The sequence below is a fragment of the Lutra lutra genome, chromosome 2, assembly GCF_902655055.1.
Source record: "Lutra lutra chromosome 2, mLutLut1.2, whole genome shotgun sequence".
NCBI classification, from domain to species: Eukaryota; Metazoa; Chordata; class Mammalia; order Carnivora; family Mustelidae; genus Lutra; species Lutra lutra.
This window is the reverse complement of record NC_062279.1, coordinates 44,671,547-44,689,741: the sequence shown is the minus strand read 5'-3', so window position 1 is coordinate 44,689,741 and position 18,195 is coordinate 44,671,547. Positions and strand designations below refer to the sequence as shown.

General features: G+C 39.6%; 1 protein-coding gene across 2 annotated transcripts in view; it reads right to left on the bottom strand.

The window, feature by feature from the left end:
- The window catches only part of XPO7 (exportin 7), a 39,541-nt gene extending 23,468 nt beyond the window's left edge, over positions 1 to 16,073 (bottom strand). The window contains exons 1-10 of one of the 2 annotated variants that reach the window (XM_047717287.1): positions 16,038 to 16,073; positions 15,356 to 15,502; positions 13,026 to 13,119; positions 12,310 to 12,476; positions 11,192 to 11,284; positions 8,465 to 8,569; positions 6,907 to 7,072; positions 5,788 to 5,861; positions 4,001 to 4,120; positions 592 to 738 (exon numbers count right to left, since the gene is read on the bottom strand). In XM_047717287.1, the coding sequence (XP_047573243.1) occupies positions 592 to 738; positions 4,001 to 4,120; positions 5,788 to 5,861; positions 6,907 to 7,072; positions 8,465 to 8,569; positions 11,192 to 11,284; positions 12,310 to 12,476; positions 13,026 to 13,119; positions 15,356 to 15,502; positions 16,038 to 16,058 (1,134 nt within the window). In that variant the 5' untranslated portion in view covers positions 16,059 to 16,073. The remainder of the gene's footprint in view (positions 1 to 591; positions 739 to 4,000; positions 4,121 to 5,787; positions 5,862 to 6,906; positions 7,073 to 8,464; positions 8,570 to 11,191; positions 11,285 to 12,309; positions 12,477 to 13,025; positions 13,120 to 15,355; positions 15,503 to 16,037) is intronic. The other variant, XM_047717288.1, reaches the window with a different exon arrangement.
- Between the last annotated feature and the right edge of the window lie 2,122 nt (positions 16,074 to 18,195).

Sequence of the window (18,195 nt, the reverse complement as noted above, 5' to 3'; positions counted from 1 at the left end):
CAGGCTGCAATAACTACTCTTCAGGGTTGCCCCATACTTATATTCACTTTTGCCTGGGGGCGGGGGCGGGGAGAGGGAATACATGCATACCTTGGAGATATTACTACAGGTCTGATTCCAGACCACTGCAATAAAGCGAGTCAAATGAGTATTTTGGCTTCCCAGTGCACATAAGAAAGTTATGTTTCATTCTACACTATCGTCCAGTAAGTGTACAGTAGCATTATGTCTAAAACACAAAGTACACATCTTAACTAAAAAATATTTTGGTGCTAAAAATGCTAACCATCACCTGAGCTTTCAGGGAATTGTAATCACTGACCATAGATCACCATATTAAATATGAGAAGGCCTGAAATATCATGAGAATTGCCAAAATGCCCACAGACAGGAAGCGAGCAAGTGCTACTGGAAAAACAGCACTGACATACTCGCTTAATGCAGGGTTGCACAAACATTCAACCTGTAAAGGACGCTGGATCCATGAGGTGCAACAGAATGAGGTATGCCCATATTCTTTTAAGTTCAAAACCAATGAGCAAGAGAAGAGGTTTCACTGTGCGGGAAAGAGAGATACAAGCGAAGACAAACCTGTAGGCTGGTCACTGTGAAGTTAGCTATCAATCGGATGACCTCAGGGTAGTTTTCCACCTTTACTAATTCTCCCAGTTGATAGTTACTCTTCAATCGGGCCAGTAGTCTGCAAAACTCATGGTAATTGTTTGGGTCTGATAAGCTCTGGTGACAGCACAGGAGGAAAATAAAATGTAAAATGTGATGGACTATACTTTCAGAATGACAATGGGGATGGCATGAGGGGAAGGGAGAATCTACTTTAACTTATCTACTTTAACTTCTCAGCTACAGGTCCTCACTTCTAATGACACATCCGTAGAATGTTCAAAAACAATTTTTTAGAAAATCACTTTTAAAAGAGATGGTCACATCTGCTTTCTCATTTGTTCATAACAATTATCCTGTGGGATGAAATTATTAGCCTCAATTGAAAGTCTGAAATGGAGGCCCAGAAGATCACATTACTTGCTTAAAGCTGTAAAGATGATTAGCAACAGAAAAGGGGTACAATCGAAGATATTTCTGGTCTGTTTGCTTCCCACTGATCAAAGATCATGAAATTTTCATTTTTACCTCTGTCAAATTTATCATTAAATAAGACTATACTCCTGTGGCAAAGTCATAAAAATGTTTAATTTATTTACATTATATCATCACTGCTCTAACAATTTAATTCCTAGATTAGTATTTTTATATATTTTACTCTATACTTATATGAAACACTTTGGATTTATTTGCATATTATACTTATATAGGTATATTTACTGTTTTCTTATGTAGGTATTCCTCAATAAGCATACTTTATATTGTTCACCACCACATCCCTGGTACATAGTAGGTGCTCTATGTATTTGTTGGATGAATAAATGCATTTTTAATAGTCTTTAATAAACGGTGCTAGGGAAACTGGACAGAAACATGCAAAAAAACCAAAACTGGACCACGTTCTTACACATACACAAAAATAAACTCAAAATGAATTAAAGGCCTAAATGTGAGACTGAAACCATAAAACTCCTTGAAGAAAATGTAGGCAGTCATCTCCTGGACATTGTCCCAGCAACACTTCTCTGAATATGTCTCCTCAGGCAAGGCAAACAAAGGCAAAAATAAACTACTGGGACTACACCAAAATAAAAAGCTTTTGCACAGTGAAAGAAACCATCAGCAAAATGAAAAGACAACCTCCTCCCTGAATGGGAGGAGATACCTGTATATGGCATATCTTATAAGGGGTTAGGATCCAAAATATATAAACAACTCAACACCTAAAAACAATCTGGTTAAAAAATGGGCAGAGGTTCGGCTCAGGTCATGATCCCAGGGTCCTGGGATCGAGCCCCACATTGGGCTCTCTGCTCAGCGGGGAGCCTGCTTCTTCCTCTCTCTCTGCCTGCCTCTCTGCCTACTTGTGATCTCTGTCAAATAAATAAATAAAATATTTTTTAAAAAATGGGCAGAGGATCTGAAGAGACATTTTTCTGAAGACATACAGATAGCCAACAGACACATGAAAACATGCTCAACATCACTCATCATCAAACCACAATGAGATATCACCTTACACTTGTCAGAAAAAGACAAGAAGTCCTGGGGCACCTGGCTGGCTCAGTCATTAGAGCATGTTACTCTTTTTTTTTTTAAGAGCATGTACCCTTGATCCCAGGGTTGTGAGTTAGAACCCCACACTGGATGTACAGCTTACTTAAAAGAACATAACAAAACAAAAACAAAAAAGACCAACCCACCCCCCCCAAAACCCTACAAACTTGACTTCAAAAGACAAGAAAGAACAAGCGTTGGTGAGGATGTGGAGAAAAATGAACTCTCATGCACTGCTGGTGGGAATACGAACTGATAGTGCCACTGTGGAAAACAGTATGGAGGTTCCTCAAAAAATTAAAAATGAAAATACTGTGTGATCCAGTAATTCCACTACTGGGTGACTACTCAAAGAAAACAAAAACACTAATCTGAAAAGATACATGCAACCCTGTATGTATGCGGCATTATTTACAATAACCAAGATATGGAAGCAACCTAACTGTACACTGATAGATGAATGGATAAAGAAGTGGTCTATATATGTGTACCATATATATATACACATACACACACATATATACACATACACATACATATACATACAATGTATTACATTGCTCAACCATAAAAAAGACTCACATCTTGCCATTTGCGACAATGTGGATGGACCTAGAGGGTGCTATGTGAGTCAAAGTGAACTAAATGAGTCAAATGGAAGGCAAATACCAGAGGATTTCACTTATATATAGACTCTAAAAATATAAAACAAATGAACAAATAAACAAAAAAAGCAGAGACAGACTCATAAATACAGAGAACAAACTGAGGGTAGCCAGAGGGGAGGCAATGGGCAGGATGGCCAAAAATGGATGAAGGGGAGTGGGAGCCACAGGCTTTCAGTTATGGAGTGAAGAAGTCATGGGGAGAAAAGGTACAGCACAGGGAATACAGTCAATGGTACTATAATAGCGTTGTGTGGTGACAGATGGTAGCCACACTTGCAGTGGGCATAACACAATATACAGAGTTGTTTCACTATGTTGTACATCTGAAACTAATGTACATTCTCAGTCAACTATACTTTGGTTAAAAAAAAAAGAATTATTAAAAAGAGGGACAGAACTGAGTATACATAAAAACAAAATGCTTGTATGGTATTTCCTAGTGTAGAGAAGTGGCACTTTAAAAAAAAGTAGGTGTTGGCTGAATCTCTGGAAATGAAAAACACAAAAAGGGCAATTGAGTTATGCAATGAATACCAGATGGTCAGTATCTCCTTTCCCACCTAAAAGCAGACCTACACACTTGGGTAAATAATGTATATTAAAAAAAAAAAAAAAAAAAAAAGGAAACAGAAACAAAAAGCAAACTCTAGATTCTTAATTTCTTGGGGGAAAAATGACCAGCTGTCTCAATTTCCTGTGTCCAAGTGGTCCTTTCCCCTAACTCCTGCATTCCCAAGGCTAGAGGATAAAAATTCCTCATTTGGGTAAACATTTTCAAGGATCTGCCTACAGGACACCTGGGTGGCTCCGTCGGTTAAGCCGCTCAGGTCATGATGCCAGGGTCCTGGGATCAAGTCCCGCATCGGGCTCTGTGCTCGGCAGGGAGCCTGCTTCTCCCTCTGCCTGCTGCTCCCCCTACTTGTCCTCTCTCTTTGATAAATAAAATCTTAAAAGAAAAAAATCTGCCGACAGATACCGACTCATTTAAACCTTCTGAGAATGACACACTGAAGTGTTCTCTAGGATTTCTGCTAAGTGTGGCTTCTAGATGGTAGTTCCTTCTGATTCAACAGAGAGGCATATACTAATTACACACATCCACACACAACATGTATTTAAATATGTATTAAATACTAAATTCTCAAAAATCTTACCTGTGGGTTTTCCAGTATTCGCTTAACACCATCAACAAGATGTGAGAGAAACTTGGCCCTCTCTGCATTGTTGAACAGGGATCTTCTGACTGAGGCAATCTGTACTAAGCAGGATAGTACCTAAAAACAGGCACAACCAAACACAACTGATTAAAAAGATGATACGGCTACTCCATATTATCTTTTCCCTTCTTCCCCTCCTAGAATATTCTTCTTTACATATGCTATTAACTATTCTTTCAACCTCCCTACTATTACCATGATACAGAAAGATCAAGAAGGATACAGCTGAGGATACTGGAAACAGCTTTATTAAAAAAAAAAAAAAAAGATCATTAGATCCAAGTTACCATAACAACTAGTTAAATTCAGTCTGGAAATTCACTTAGGTATTATTCTTTGACCACCCAATGGCTTCTTTGATTCTTTTAAGATATGTATTTAAGGCTTGGAAATACCATATAATTTGTAGGTTAAGAAAGCTTTAGGTTTCGTTTTCTCTGCTTCACTAAGACTTTTGGCTAATCAGGCTTTGCCATAATGAAATAACCAAGCTAGATCTGTGTCCTGAAAAGAACAGGCTTTACCCTGAAAACCTTTCCCCTTTCCCCACTGTGCTAGGTATTTATACTGTCTGCCCCTCCAGATCTGTCTTCTATCGTTCTCCACACTGCTCTGTTCCCTGGGAGGCTGACTTCTTCTGTTCACTTAGAGGCAGAGCTCCCCCTTCCTCCTGCCTCCAGTAGGCTTCAACCACTGGAAAGTACTAGCAAGAGATTAAGGGCAGGAAGAAAAGAGGTACCCCCTGTGGACCCCTGGCTAGGCCATGAATGGCGGTGTCCCTCCCTCTGCACCCAGCCCTCCCCTAGGCCACAGCTTCAGTTCTTTCTAGGGTTTCCTCCCCTTGCCCCCTGGGACCCCCCACTATTGCACACCCTAGTGGGTATACCTCACCTCACCACCCCTTGCTGGATTCCCTTAGTGTTGCCCACATCTTTACTAATAGTCTTTTCATGAACTACCTCTCCAGTGAGCTACCTTTTCCTGAAGTAAACTTAACGATACAAACAACACTGAATTCACATTTCTACTAAAGCTAAGGTCTACATTTGGAAAAGTACCATAATAACCAGCCTACTGTAGAAACACTGTGTAAAACACCCATTACTTTACTGTCTTATCTGTGTGTTTTGTACGTTAGCAATTTACATGAAATAATCTGAAATACTAGGCCAATGTCTTTCAGGACCTGGATGAATTTTGAAATTTGATGAGGTCAATTACTGCTTTAAAGGAGAAAAATGCATCATTTCCAAAAGCTCTGTAATGTTATCCAGGATGGTATACAAATTTGCCTTCTCCTCACAGCTTCCATTTATCACTATATAACATGTGCCTGAAGGACTTTCAAAAATTTTCTTGGGCAGGATAAACTTCAGTTGGACAATATAAGCTAAATCCCGTCCCCCAACCCCTCCAACACGCACACTCTAGCTTGTGGCTATTTGAGGTACAGTATAAAGTCAGATTCAAGATGAGACAGAAGAGCTTGGCATATACAGCAATTTGTCACTAGACAGGAATAATTTAAAGAGAATTAAATTAAGACTTCACTACGAGAACCTTCAGGCTACAAGCTTTACCACAAAAGGCTAAATAACTAACCCTAGCATTTGTATGCTTCACTTGGATGATTTTGTATGATAGAATGAACGAGCGTAAGGCTCATTCACCATTGCTACTTTTTGGATGTAGGTGGGGCTTTAGAAACTGTGGTCCTGACTCACCAGAGGTGAAAATGAAGGAGGGATGGAATGATACAGGTCAAAAAACAGCTGCAGAGTTGAAGAATCTAAGAACGCTGAAAAAAGACAAAGGAACCGTTACTGAGTACGTCGCTTGTTGCTAGTGACACACTTACAGCACTATGTACTGGGGGCACCTCCTCTCACAGGGTTCCTTTCAAGGGATAAGAGGGGCTTTGGGTTTTTTCCTGTTTTGTTTTTGTTTTTGTTGTTTTTTAAAGCACTAGGTTTTAGCTCCTCTAAAGAACAGATTCATTCCTATGACCCTCAGAGAACTTAAGACAATCAGGGCTACGTTCAAAGCAAGAAGTTTGATTCTGAAAAACATAAAAACAAGCATAAGCACAAGTTCTTTTCTTTGGTTTCTTGTTTAAACCTAGAAATGAGGGGCGCCTGGGTGGCTCAGTGGGTTAAAGCTGCTGCCTTCGGCTCAGGTCATGATCCCAGGGTCCTGGGATCGAGCCCCACATCGGGCTCTCTGCTCAGCAGGGAGCCTGCTTCCCTTCCTCTCTCTCTCTGCCTGCCTCTCTGCCTACTTGTGATCTCTGTCTGTCAAATAAATAAATAAAATCTTAAAAAAAAAAAAATTATAAACCTAGAAATGAGGGGCGCCTGGGTGGCTCAGTGGATTAAAGCCTCTGCCTTCGGCTCAGGTCATGATCCCAGAGTCCTGGGATCGAGCCCCAAATCAGGCTCTCTCCTTGGTGGGGAGCCTGCTTCCTCCTCTTTCTCTCTGCCTGCCACCCTGCCTACTTGTGATCTCTCTCTCTCTGTCAAATAAATAAAATCTTTAAAACAAACAAACAAACAAACAAAAAACCTAGAAATGACCTCAAATGAGTAAGGAATCCCTAGGTGATGAATGTGAGAAGGTCAAACTCACATCTGTTAGTAACCCAGTAATTAAAAAAGTCCTCCCCAAGCTAGGAACCCCAAGTAAGTTTCCTCCAACACTCTCTTCCTCACTGTATCAAGGTAGATGCTGACTTTCTAAGTTTTCTCTAAAAGCAAGCAAGGGATCTCCAGGGGTTCCTCAGACCATCCGGCAGACACGATGTGGGGCTGAGCAGCAGTGTGTTCCCAGTGATGCAGTACTCCTACCTGATCTCCAACTGGTGGGAATCTGTACTGTGCACAGGTCATCTGAGGACTCATCAGTAGAAGTGCCGATGAAATCAAAGTTTAGGCAGTTATGAGTGAGTTTGAGCAGTTGCATGAGTAAGCCATGCTGACTTTCATCATTCAAGTTTAGATTCTTTCCTGAAGCCTGTAAAAATTACCACATAATGAGCCCCAAACAATCACTCCTCTCTTCCAAGCTTGCTGCCAGACTCCTGAGAAGGCTGTTAAGCCAGAAAAGGAGGGCAGTATTTCAACTCAATGAAGTGATGCTTCCCCTACAAAAGGGGCTGCACTTCTTTCTGTCACCTTAATGTCATTGTGAAAATACTAGCTGCTTATTTACTATAAAAACACAAAACTGGTATCTAAAGAAATCCCCCTTTTGACACGTATGTTTTACGTGTTGTGACATAGTGGCCATAGGGGATTCTGAAGCCATATGGTACGGGTGGTTACTCCATTTGCTGTGAGAGCCTGGTTATTTCTAGATGGGGTTGGAGACCTCAGTGACTAGGTGGCTAATGGTTTTGATGGTATCAGCCAGGAGGAGTCAATCCTCAGTTTTCTCAAAAGCTTTCCCCCCTCAGGGGCAATAGCTATTGCCAGGTAGCTTGCCCAACCCGAGGACTGTTTGGGAATTGAGGTAGAACTAGGTAATTGAGGGAAAAGATGAACATCATTAACGGGGACAACACAAAGAATCTAAACTTGCTTCTAAAACTCACAACATAATGGAAAATGAGATTAAGAACAAAAAAACCGCACAAAACCCCAAACCAAACAACCCAAAATGAACAAACAGCCAGACGCTAACCCCATTTAGCTTTCTACGGGGAGGTCCCTAAAGACTGTTATAAACGTGTAGAACTCACAGGTGAGCATTTCTTTCCTAGTTCAACTCATTCATAAATGAACTTGAACATCCATTTTCCATTTTATTTTATTTTATTTTTTTATCCATTTTCCATTTTAAAACAGGTAATTTCCTTATGTGGTAACTGTCTACCCCTTCAGGTTATGAAATCTAAATGGGTGTTAAAAATTCAAAATCTACTTTTCCTTACAGATGCTGCTTGTTTATGTGCCGCCTGTAACTCAGCAGGGGGCAGGGGAGCCGGCCTGTTTCAGTATGCTAACAATGCAGTCAGAACCTGCTTTTAGAGCTCTAAGAATCCAAACACCATAAAGCTAACATGCTTTTATTCCATGCAGGAAGATTTTATGTGGGTATAAAAAAGTAAACAACAAAATCCCAAACTTTGTGGTAAACCAGATTCCTTGGGATACGTGTTCACTTACTGCACTTTCCTTAAGGGAAGAGCTCTGAAATAAGGCAAGTGCAATCCCCTCTCTAGAGTCAGTGGTCAGTGTGGCACTTTCTTCCACATCTTGGAGACTGGCGTCGTGTGAGAGATGGTAATGGTTAGAGCTGCACCAACTCTCAAGGGGTGAGCTTAGAGCTGACCTTTAACAGGTCCCAACTCATTCTCATCCTTTCAAAGGGGACTGGGAAGCAGGATCCAACCTACAATCTCACCTGTTTTAGTAAATTGCAGGAAAGTGTGAAGATATCAAATAACGATGAATCTCGGAAAGAAGAGGCTATTTTTCTGTGCTTGGTTAAAGGATGTGTGGTGTCAGCCTGCGCAAAAAGATAAACCAATTCAAGTTTTAGAATTAATTGCAAAGAAAAAATTTTCATACAGACATCAAGTAAACTAGGATTTCCAATAAAACCAACTTATACACAAAATACCTTTTTAATGTTTAAATCACTGTTAACTCGCGTATAATGAGAGGATGCAAAGGACAGTAAGCTGCTAACAGCTAGCCAGGATGGGTCTATAACTTACAGATGGAAGACAGAAAGATGGATGAGCATCTTTTAATTTCCTCCACATTTAGGGAGGTAAAATTTAACCAACTGCTGGCAGATACTGTTAATAATTTCTAGCATACTGTATTGTGGCTTAGTCTCAGAAACAGATAGTGGTAAGGCTTGGTAAACAATCCACCCGAGGCTAAAGTCACCACAGAATTTCCAAAGCAGTCATTAACTGACAGCCATGAACTTAGGATGACTGACAATGGCCCATGACACTCTGCTTCTCTAACCTATTTTAACACATAGTCTCTATTCTAGACATGAGCACTTAATTGAAGGGCAGCATCAGTCTCTCACTGTTTCCTCTGTTCCTCTCTCTTCAGCCAAACGTTAAAGGTTTTTATGGTTAAGAACTCTGTTTTTTACTTCTTTAGTATGTATGCCTTCTATTCCTGACACACAGGCACTTCAGTAAGCAGAATAAAGGGATTTCAAGGTTACCAAGGGAAATTTTAGTCCAACCACCTCCTGTAAGCTTAAATCTCTTCTATTCTATATACCAATCAGTTCATTCAGGAGGGGGCTCATCTGCTGTTGGCTCGTTAAAGAATAATGCAGCAAGATTTCTGACAATCAAGTTATGGACTCCCCTTGATTTTTCTTTTTTTTAAAGCTTTATTTACTTAACTAATCTCTACACCCAATGTGGGGCTTGAACTCATGACCCCGAGATCAAGAGTCACGTGCTCCTCTGAGCGCCAGGTACCCTTCCTCTTGATTTTATTACTAAGTTCAGACAGGGCTGGTAGCAGAAATATGCTTTCTGATTTAAATCTGACAACCAGGGACGCCTGGGTGGCTCAGTTGGTTAAGCAGCTGCCTTCGGCTCAGGTCATGATCCCAGCATCCTGGGATCGAGTCCCGCATCGGGCTCCTTGCGGCAGGGAGCCTGCTTCTCCCTCTGCCTCTGCCTGCCATTCTGTCTGCCTGCGCTCGCTCTCTCTCCCTCTCTCTCTGACAAATAAAAAAATAAATAAATAAATCTGACAACCAAAAGAAGAAGAGAAAACTAAGTTTTGCAGAGGTTCAAAATATCCCCCAATTCTAGCTTCAGTGTCACTGTATTATCACAAATGTCTTGGATAATATGACATTGCCAGCTTATAGACCATATTCCATATGTAATCGGTTATGCTGATGATAACGTACATTACACACATTTCTACTGTTCCATTAAGAAAGACAAAATTCTGAAGTTTTAAAATATATCAATATTGGTGTACTATGAGGGGCCAAGCTTCCACAAGGAGAACATTAACCCCACAATCTCTGTCCTCAGTTAATGCGTGCTCTCGTATTACAAAGGTAACAGCGGCTCAATAAGAAGTTACTTGTTAAGAGCAAAGGCTCTAGAATAAGATGATGCGGGTTCAAATTCAGATATTGTTGCCTGCGGACTGTGATACCTTAGGCGAATTACTGACCCTTATGTGCTTCAGCTTCCTCATCTAGAAAATGGGACAGCCACGGAACCTACCTCCCAGGACTAAGGTGAGAATAAAATTAGCTGCTCCCAGTAAAGTGCTCAGAACAGCGCCTGCTGCATAGCAGTCACTCCGTTATTATTCTGGTAATTACCGACCATAGTGGGGATCGCACGTGACAGAGAACAAAGTACGAACTCCAGAGTTTAGATACTAGAAGCCGATGCGTTTAGAACAGCACTACCTCACGGTTAAAGTTTCTCAGGGTTAATAAAAAGGTCTGTATAAATATGCGCAGCAGCAACAGTGATGCGAAGTAATTCACAGCTGGGGACTGAAGGGTGAGATGTTACAACTAATATTAACACTGGCCTATTCAATCATTACAAAATTTTAGCTGGATACAAAAGTAAATGACTAAAATAAAAAATAATAGCCACAGCAAAAGAAAGCCACTGGTGTTTCCTCTGTAGTAACCTGTGACAAGGACTACTCAAAAAGTTATTTGGTATTTAGCAGAATGTCTTAAGCATTCTAAAAAGATGACCGGAAAAGTCTTTAATAGTAGCACGTGCGAATTGAGTTTTAAATGGTTATAAATACACGGTAATTATTTAGCAGACGTTCTGTTCCACTTTTGTGATCCCCTTTTTGGATGCATTCTCTTTCATTAGCAAAGCAGTAATTTACTAAGGTTTTGACTTAGGAATGTTGCTCTCATCTCTCACCATGAACATTAATACCAGTAAGGAGAGCTGATGGGCGGATAAAATGTTCCGGAGGCAGACGGGGACCAGGATATTAAGAACGTAAGGCTGCACGTACAGAGGAAAATCCACTGGAACTACTGTTTCAAAGGGCATTAATCACTTACCGCAAAAGCACACAACTGCCAAAAAAGATCATCCCACATATAGCAGAAAACACCAATACTAAGAAAAAATATGGCACTTACTTCAATGAGGAAGGCTGTAGCACTTACTTGATTAATTTCATTGGTTAGCTGAGATAAAATTGTGACGCCAATGATGCAGTACTCAACACTATCCTGGTAAAAACAATGTAAGGCAGAAGTTGGTGTGTGCAGCGTGACTTTGGCAATGACAGTGCAGCCATGCTTTCGAAATGGCAGAATCCTGTGTAGCTAGGGAACTGCCGAGATAAGGCAGCACGGAATTGTAGTTTAAAACTGTTGCTTTGCAGGACATGAAACGTAACTGCCACAGAGAAAGACTGCTAAATCTGACTTCATCAAGACTGAAACCTTTTGTACTTAAAAAATAGTCATGAGCATTATACCATATCCATTATACAAAGAAAAACTGGCAAAATACATCTAAGTGACAAATGGATGCATAACGTAATTCACACAAAAAGACTACATATAACAATAAGAAAAAAAACAAAGAGCCAGATTTTTAAAAATGTAAGTAAGATATAAATGGGAAGTTCACAGAAAAAAAGACTAGTAGTAAGTTAACATGAAAATTTGTTCTGTCTCATTCCTAACTCAAATGCTGGGATACTAATTCTTTTTATTTATTAAATTGGAAAAATAAAAAAGCTGAGCTCCCAGGGTGGAGGTACAGAAAAATAGGCAGGCACTCTTTTAATTGTTGTAGGGAAACAACTTTTTTTGAGGATAATTTGGAAATATCTCTGAAAGCCAAGAATATACACATCCCTTTGATTGTATAATTCTAAGGGTAGGAATTCACCCTACAAACACACTCGGAATAATCCAAGTTTGACAGGTGTATATTATGTTAGGATATTCACCGAAGTGTTTACTTAACAGTCAAAGTACAGAACCAAACTAAATGTCCACCTACAAGACATTACTTAATTAAGCGATGGTATTTTCAGATTGGAATAGTATATGGGCATTAGAAAAAACGGTGTTTGTCTGTGCTGAAATGTAAGCATGTAAAACCAAGCAATATTAAAGGCAAAAAAGACACAGAAGAGAACGTATAAAATAATTTCATTTTGTGTAATTTCTAAAAAGATCACTATGTAAGCATATACATGTTGCTTCTCACATTCCTACTACATCACATATATACATCATACCTGTAAGAACCTTGTGACGTCTGTGATTGCATTTCTGAAGACGTAGTCGTCCTTCTGACAGTCAAACCAGCCCAGTTTTGTGATTCTGGCATATAACTGAATAAGTGCTTGTGTCACAAAAGTAGCCAACTTTGGCCGAGTGGCAAGGTAGTTGAGCACATAGTTCCCTACAAAACAAAAAAATCCACGTAATAGAAAGCTCTGCCAGGGAAGGGCACACATCTTTATACCAAACATCCAAGACCCTTAAACTCTCTTAATTCTTGTTTCTGTTGTATTCCCTTAATTCTTAATGCGATTGAGAAATGGGACTTTGAATTTAAGATTAGTAGGCTTTCTAATTCAGGATGTTATACTTGTCACAATGAAGACTTGGGAGTATGGCAGCCTTTAATCCATTCCCAGATAGTTAAGTAACACGCCTGCACAGAATTCAAAATCCTTAACAACATTTTTCTTAGTTATTAGTGGCCATAAAGACTGAGTGAAAGAAACCTGACAACAAAAGGGATGATTTAAGACTTTATCTAGAAATAATTTTAAAAGGTCCTCTTCACTTTCAAAAGCCCTAAATTTGGGGGGAAAAAACTGGATTCTACATATTTTATATGCTTACCAATTTCAGAACATTATCAAACAAGCAATGTGAATTTAACTATTACTAGCTCATCACTAAACAAACTAATTTCTTGAAAACAGATTAATTCTCTACTTACGAATATCTATGCGTTGCTCCAATGGTAGAGGGTTGTTTGTGCGTGATACAAGCTTTGTAAGGCATGTAGCTGCCAGTAACTGGGAGTAAGAGGACTGTGGAAAGACGGGGAAAAGGACTCAGAATTCAGTTTTACTGAGTTAGTCAGTCATGAGGTTCTTTATTTGGAGTTCTATGCTGAGATTCAAGAAATATTAATCAGTTCCACCATATTCGATCCTCCACATTTTAGAGGGTCTAGGAAAAATGAGTCCCACACAAAGTATATGTTCTTTGAACTGATTTCAGTTATGAACAAGGTGCAGTATGACACAAATGGCCTGATCGAACTGAATCCAGGGCAGATTTTGTATCACTTAGAGGGGGCCCATACTGGAGAGGATTGTTTCAGAAAGATATTAAGAAAACAGATCTTTAGAAGATGGATCTCTTCTTTCATTTACCAAGAAATCTTCTGTCAAAAGCCTCATTATAGTGATGATTCAAAAAGTTTCAACTCAAAATATTGCTAAAGTGTACCATTACAAAGTTTAAAAAAAAAAAAAAAAGCATTAGAGAGAGCCATTACATTATGCTGTAGAGTTAATCCCTGAACTGTATGTTTACATCAGCACGGCTATCAATCAGATACAGCTTTGGGGGATGTATATGCTAGTTTTAAAGTAAACTTATAATAATTATTTATGAGAAAGAAAATCTATGTACTATGCAAGGGAATAGCATTATCATATTCTCACATGTGGCTTTTATGCATTTTTAACCTTATGGAGAATAGAATATTCTGGTATTCTAATTGATCATAATGTATAAAAAAGAGCCGTGAGCAAATTCTTCCATGTGGCTCTATTATGATAATGTCCTATAACAGGGACAGACTCAGGACTATTAAAACAATTTAATTAAGGGTCAAGGATAATTTCCTGTAACACTAAAAATTCTTAAGACAGGATCCACAGGCACTGCAAAATGGCACCAGTTATAAAAAAGTTTATGCTTAAGAAAAAAATCTATAAAGTGATTTTGATATGTGATTTTTATTCAACACTCCTGAACATGGTTTCAACTCATTAGAGTAGTAATAACGCAAGAGAGGCTACTCTAAATATATAACACAGCATACAATCGTAACTATACATTACACAACATCTAAATGGTTTTTAGACATAATTCCAATAAACCTGCTCAGTTACTAAGACGTCAGCAGAGATTAAAAGGAAGATTGTACTGTAATTGTTTAGTACTGCACCAATCCTGTTTTACTGCAGCTTAATTTATTTACTGTCAACCTGAGGCTCCAGAGTTAACAGGGTCAGAGATGATACCGTGGGGCTTCGGTGGGAGTCACCTGGAAAAGCTGGTCATGCATGTCCCGTAGCATAAAATACACAAGTGTAAGTGGGTCAATCTTAAGACTAAGGCACTGGGAAGAAATATACAACATACTACACGCAAAAACAGAGCAGAGCACTGTATCATCTCTGACAGGGCTCTGAAACCTTCCTATGCTTGGAAAGAGTTCGCTCTCTCAGCCACTAAAGGATAATTTTTAGCCAACTGAACAAATACTGTAACATTGTCAGTGAAAATGCAAATATGAAGTCATCTAGAATTTTATCCTCAAAACAAATTAACTGCTTTTGTTCTTCCCACATGTCCTTCCAGTCTGAGGTAAGAGTGCTAGCTGCTGGTCTAGCTGGGACTCTGACTCTCTCAGGCCCTTTCAGGATACCCTAGTTGGATTCCTAGCCTTCCTAAGACCTCCATCTTGCCCCCAATACTAATTTAATCAAACTATGTCTCATTGACAGCATTATACTGATCACTGCACTGCCATTTTCAAGCTCTGAGAGGCTCTGATTCCATTTTAAAACTCTTGACTTCTTGTGGTTTTCGTTGTGGAACGTTCCCCCCAGGGCTCGAGGGCAATATGCAGCAGCTGTGGCACAGGATGCAGCACAGCGACCACTACGGAGCTTGCACGGTGACATGGGCTATGTGAGTAAGAAGGGTCATGCATATATAGCCCTATGTTCTTTGTAAAAGATACGAGGTGGTACTTAAGTGTGAAAAACAGAAAGAAAATCCCAGAAATGTGATTCAAGGCGAAAAATGACAGAACACAATATATGTTCAATGAGATTTTCCTGATGAGGCTGTGTGTCCTTTTACTGTCAACCTGGCAACTAGCAATGGTGCTTTTTAAAGGTGAAATTAAGGCAGAGAGGCACCTAGAAGAATTAAGGAACACAAGCTATCCCAATTCATCCTTAAACTTTGAATGTATTTTCCTAAACCTCTATTACCCTTCCAGATTTTTCAAATCTTACGTACACTTCCTCTTTCGAGGAGTAGCTGGCACTTGCTCAGGCAATCAGGGCTGTTGGTGAATTCAACCAAGGCTTTCTCTGCCTGGAGTCGAGTGGTTGTGTCTGTTGTCTCATAAAGCTGTTTGCACAGATTCTCTAGTTGGGCCAGGCTCTGGAAAAGATCAGTCAAGAAAGAAATCAGTCTGGCCTACTATTTATACACAAGGTACTGTGCACAAAAGCACTAGACGAAGATAAGTAATAATCAATGGAGAGAGACCTGCTTCTCAACTCTGAGGAGAATCTGGGTGACCTTTATCTAATAATAACCATTTATAGCTTTTTACATTTTGTATTTTAGAAGACAAAATGGTAAAACACCTAAAATACCCATACTTCTTTAGTCATTCTGTTGGAGATCAATCGCAAATGATATATTCATTTTTCCTTGCAAATACCCATCCTCCTAAGCTTTTCCTAAAGGCCTTCAAATAAAAATTCAGAATTTACTTTTTGTCAACAACTTCAAAACGATACTGGAGGCACTGCTATAAAATTAAACGCGTAAACATACAACATAAGTGTCACATATATCTTTATGTAATTTTAAGTATTTTGCCTTTTCCTAGTAGTTATTAGCTGACAATTATGTGTGCCAATAAAGGTGGCCAACCTCTATGAGAAAGCTTCAGAATGCAAGTACGCACCTTCCTCCCTGGATCTCTCATGTTTCAGGTTCAGCAGACTCTCTCCTCCTGTTGTACTTTAAACTCTTGCTTCGGTTCCAAATTTAAAGTGGAAGGGTCAAAATAAATTCAACCCTCGCGTGTGCTCAGACGGAGATAAGACCAGGGAAACACCCCCAAACAAACCTTTCTCTCCAAATCTTGAACCAGTTCCAGGGAGGCAGGAAGGGATGGGTGTGTGCTTTAGTCAAAAACCCAAAGGGATGCAAATCTACTTCCACTGAACAGTGGTGTTGAAAAGCAAAGAGGAAAGAAACCAGTAAGAGTTCACTTAACTGTCACCTTTCACTGACTGGAGAGGGCAAACATCTGTTAGTCTTTAAAGGAATGGTTTGGACTTTGAGAAGAAATCTGAGCCTATTTTCTATAGTAGCAAGCAGGATTAGGTTTAAACAGTATGAGGGATCCTACTATTAGAAATGACAATTATGACAGGAACAGAAATAACAACAACAACAATAATAATGATAATAATTAAACAGACCCGGGTAAATAGCCTACAATTTCTTACACAGCCTGTCTGCTCAAGGCTTTTCATGATCACTTTATTATGGTGTTACTTTATAAATCACAGCTTTTGCACTAAGTAGGAAAACCCTTAGGGCAGGATACCTATTTTACTCAACCTGATTAATAAATTTCAAACATTAACCTAAAGGAAACAAGAAAGACAAATACTGATACTCTAAGATCAGCAGTCTCACTTCAGAGAGCTCCCCAACAACAGACCCAACATCCCCTACCTCCAAAACAAAATCAACCAACCACCCTTCAAAGTATCTTGGGACTCTGGTGGCCGTATGTTTAATTTATTCCTCTCTGACTTCCAGGAGTCTCACTTAATACCTTCTTGAATTTAAAAGCACAGAGGAAACTGTACTTGTAAAAAAGTCAGATCTCAGTGAAGTTCCATAAGTATCACCTGATTCTTCATAAGCTTATGAACACAAGGAATAGAGGATAAGGCGAATTAATGACATATATTCCATAAACATAAGTGAAAGTGATACGCTTACAATACTGGCCCAAGATCTTACTGATAAATGAATCAGTTTAATTTTAAATCCCCACGTTCCTAAGCAAGGGATTAAATCTCCTTCACAAGGTTTAGTTTCAACCTAGCAGGCTGGATCTCCCCATTCCGCACAAAATGATTCATTAAAAAAAAAAAGAGAAGAAAGACGGGGCTCCTGGGTGGCTCAGTGGGTTGAAGCCTCTGCCTTCAGCTCAGGTCATGATTCCAGGGTCCTGGGATGGAGCCCTGCATTGGGCTCTCTGCTCAGCAGGGAGCCTGCTTCCTCCTCTCTCTCTGCCTGCCTCTCTGCCTACTTGTGGTCTCTGTCTATCAAATAAATAAATAAAATCTTAAAAAAAAAGAAGAAGAAGAAAGAAAAAAATTATTTTAAAAAGAGGTTAACAGTGGCACCTGGCTGGCTCCATCGTTAGGACATGCGATTCTTGATCTCAGGGTTCTAAGTTTGAGCTCCAAGCTGGGTGCAGAGATTATTTAAAAAAAAAAAAAAAGGTAACACAGAAGCCATCAGCTGAAAGTCACCCTAACTAAAACTGAAAATATCTATAAACTCTGGTATGAGGTATTGGGGAGCAGCAGCTGCCTCATAACTCCACAGCCATCACACTCTGGGAGCTTTCCAATAACCTGAACAGACACTCCCTCCAACAGTCACGCTGCTTAAGGTATAATGACTCTCCTTCAAGTCTGATCAATCAGTTCCGGCAGCACCCCCGGTGCATCTCTTGTTTATGTTTGTTACAACAAAGTTCACATGACGATGGCTGGGCATCTGTCACCAGTACTCCCTTACTCCTAAAACCTACACGCAGGTTATGGTGGGCTTTCTCGGTCGTTGTTCTGTTTTGATCTGCTTTAATTCGGCAGACAAAAACATACTGCAGGGTAAAGTCTGTTAATGAGTTCTCAGCTCAGGAAACAGGTCTGTTTAAAAAACAAAAAAGTAATTTGACCATTTACATAAACAGTTTGAGAAACTACAGCCCTGTTTCTGTGTTTCCAGACGAACAGGAAACGATTTTGTTTTCCCAAACAATTAGTGAGAACATCTAAAAACCACAGGGTTAACAGTCATTTTATTTGGGA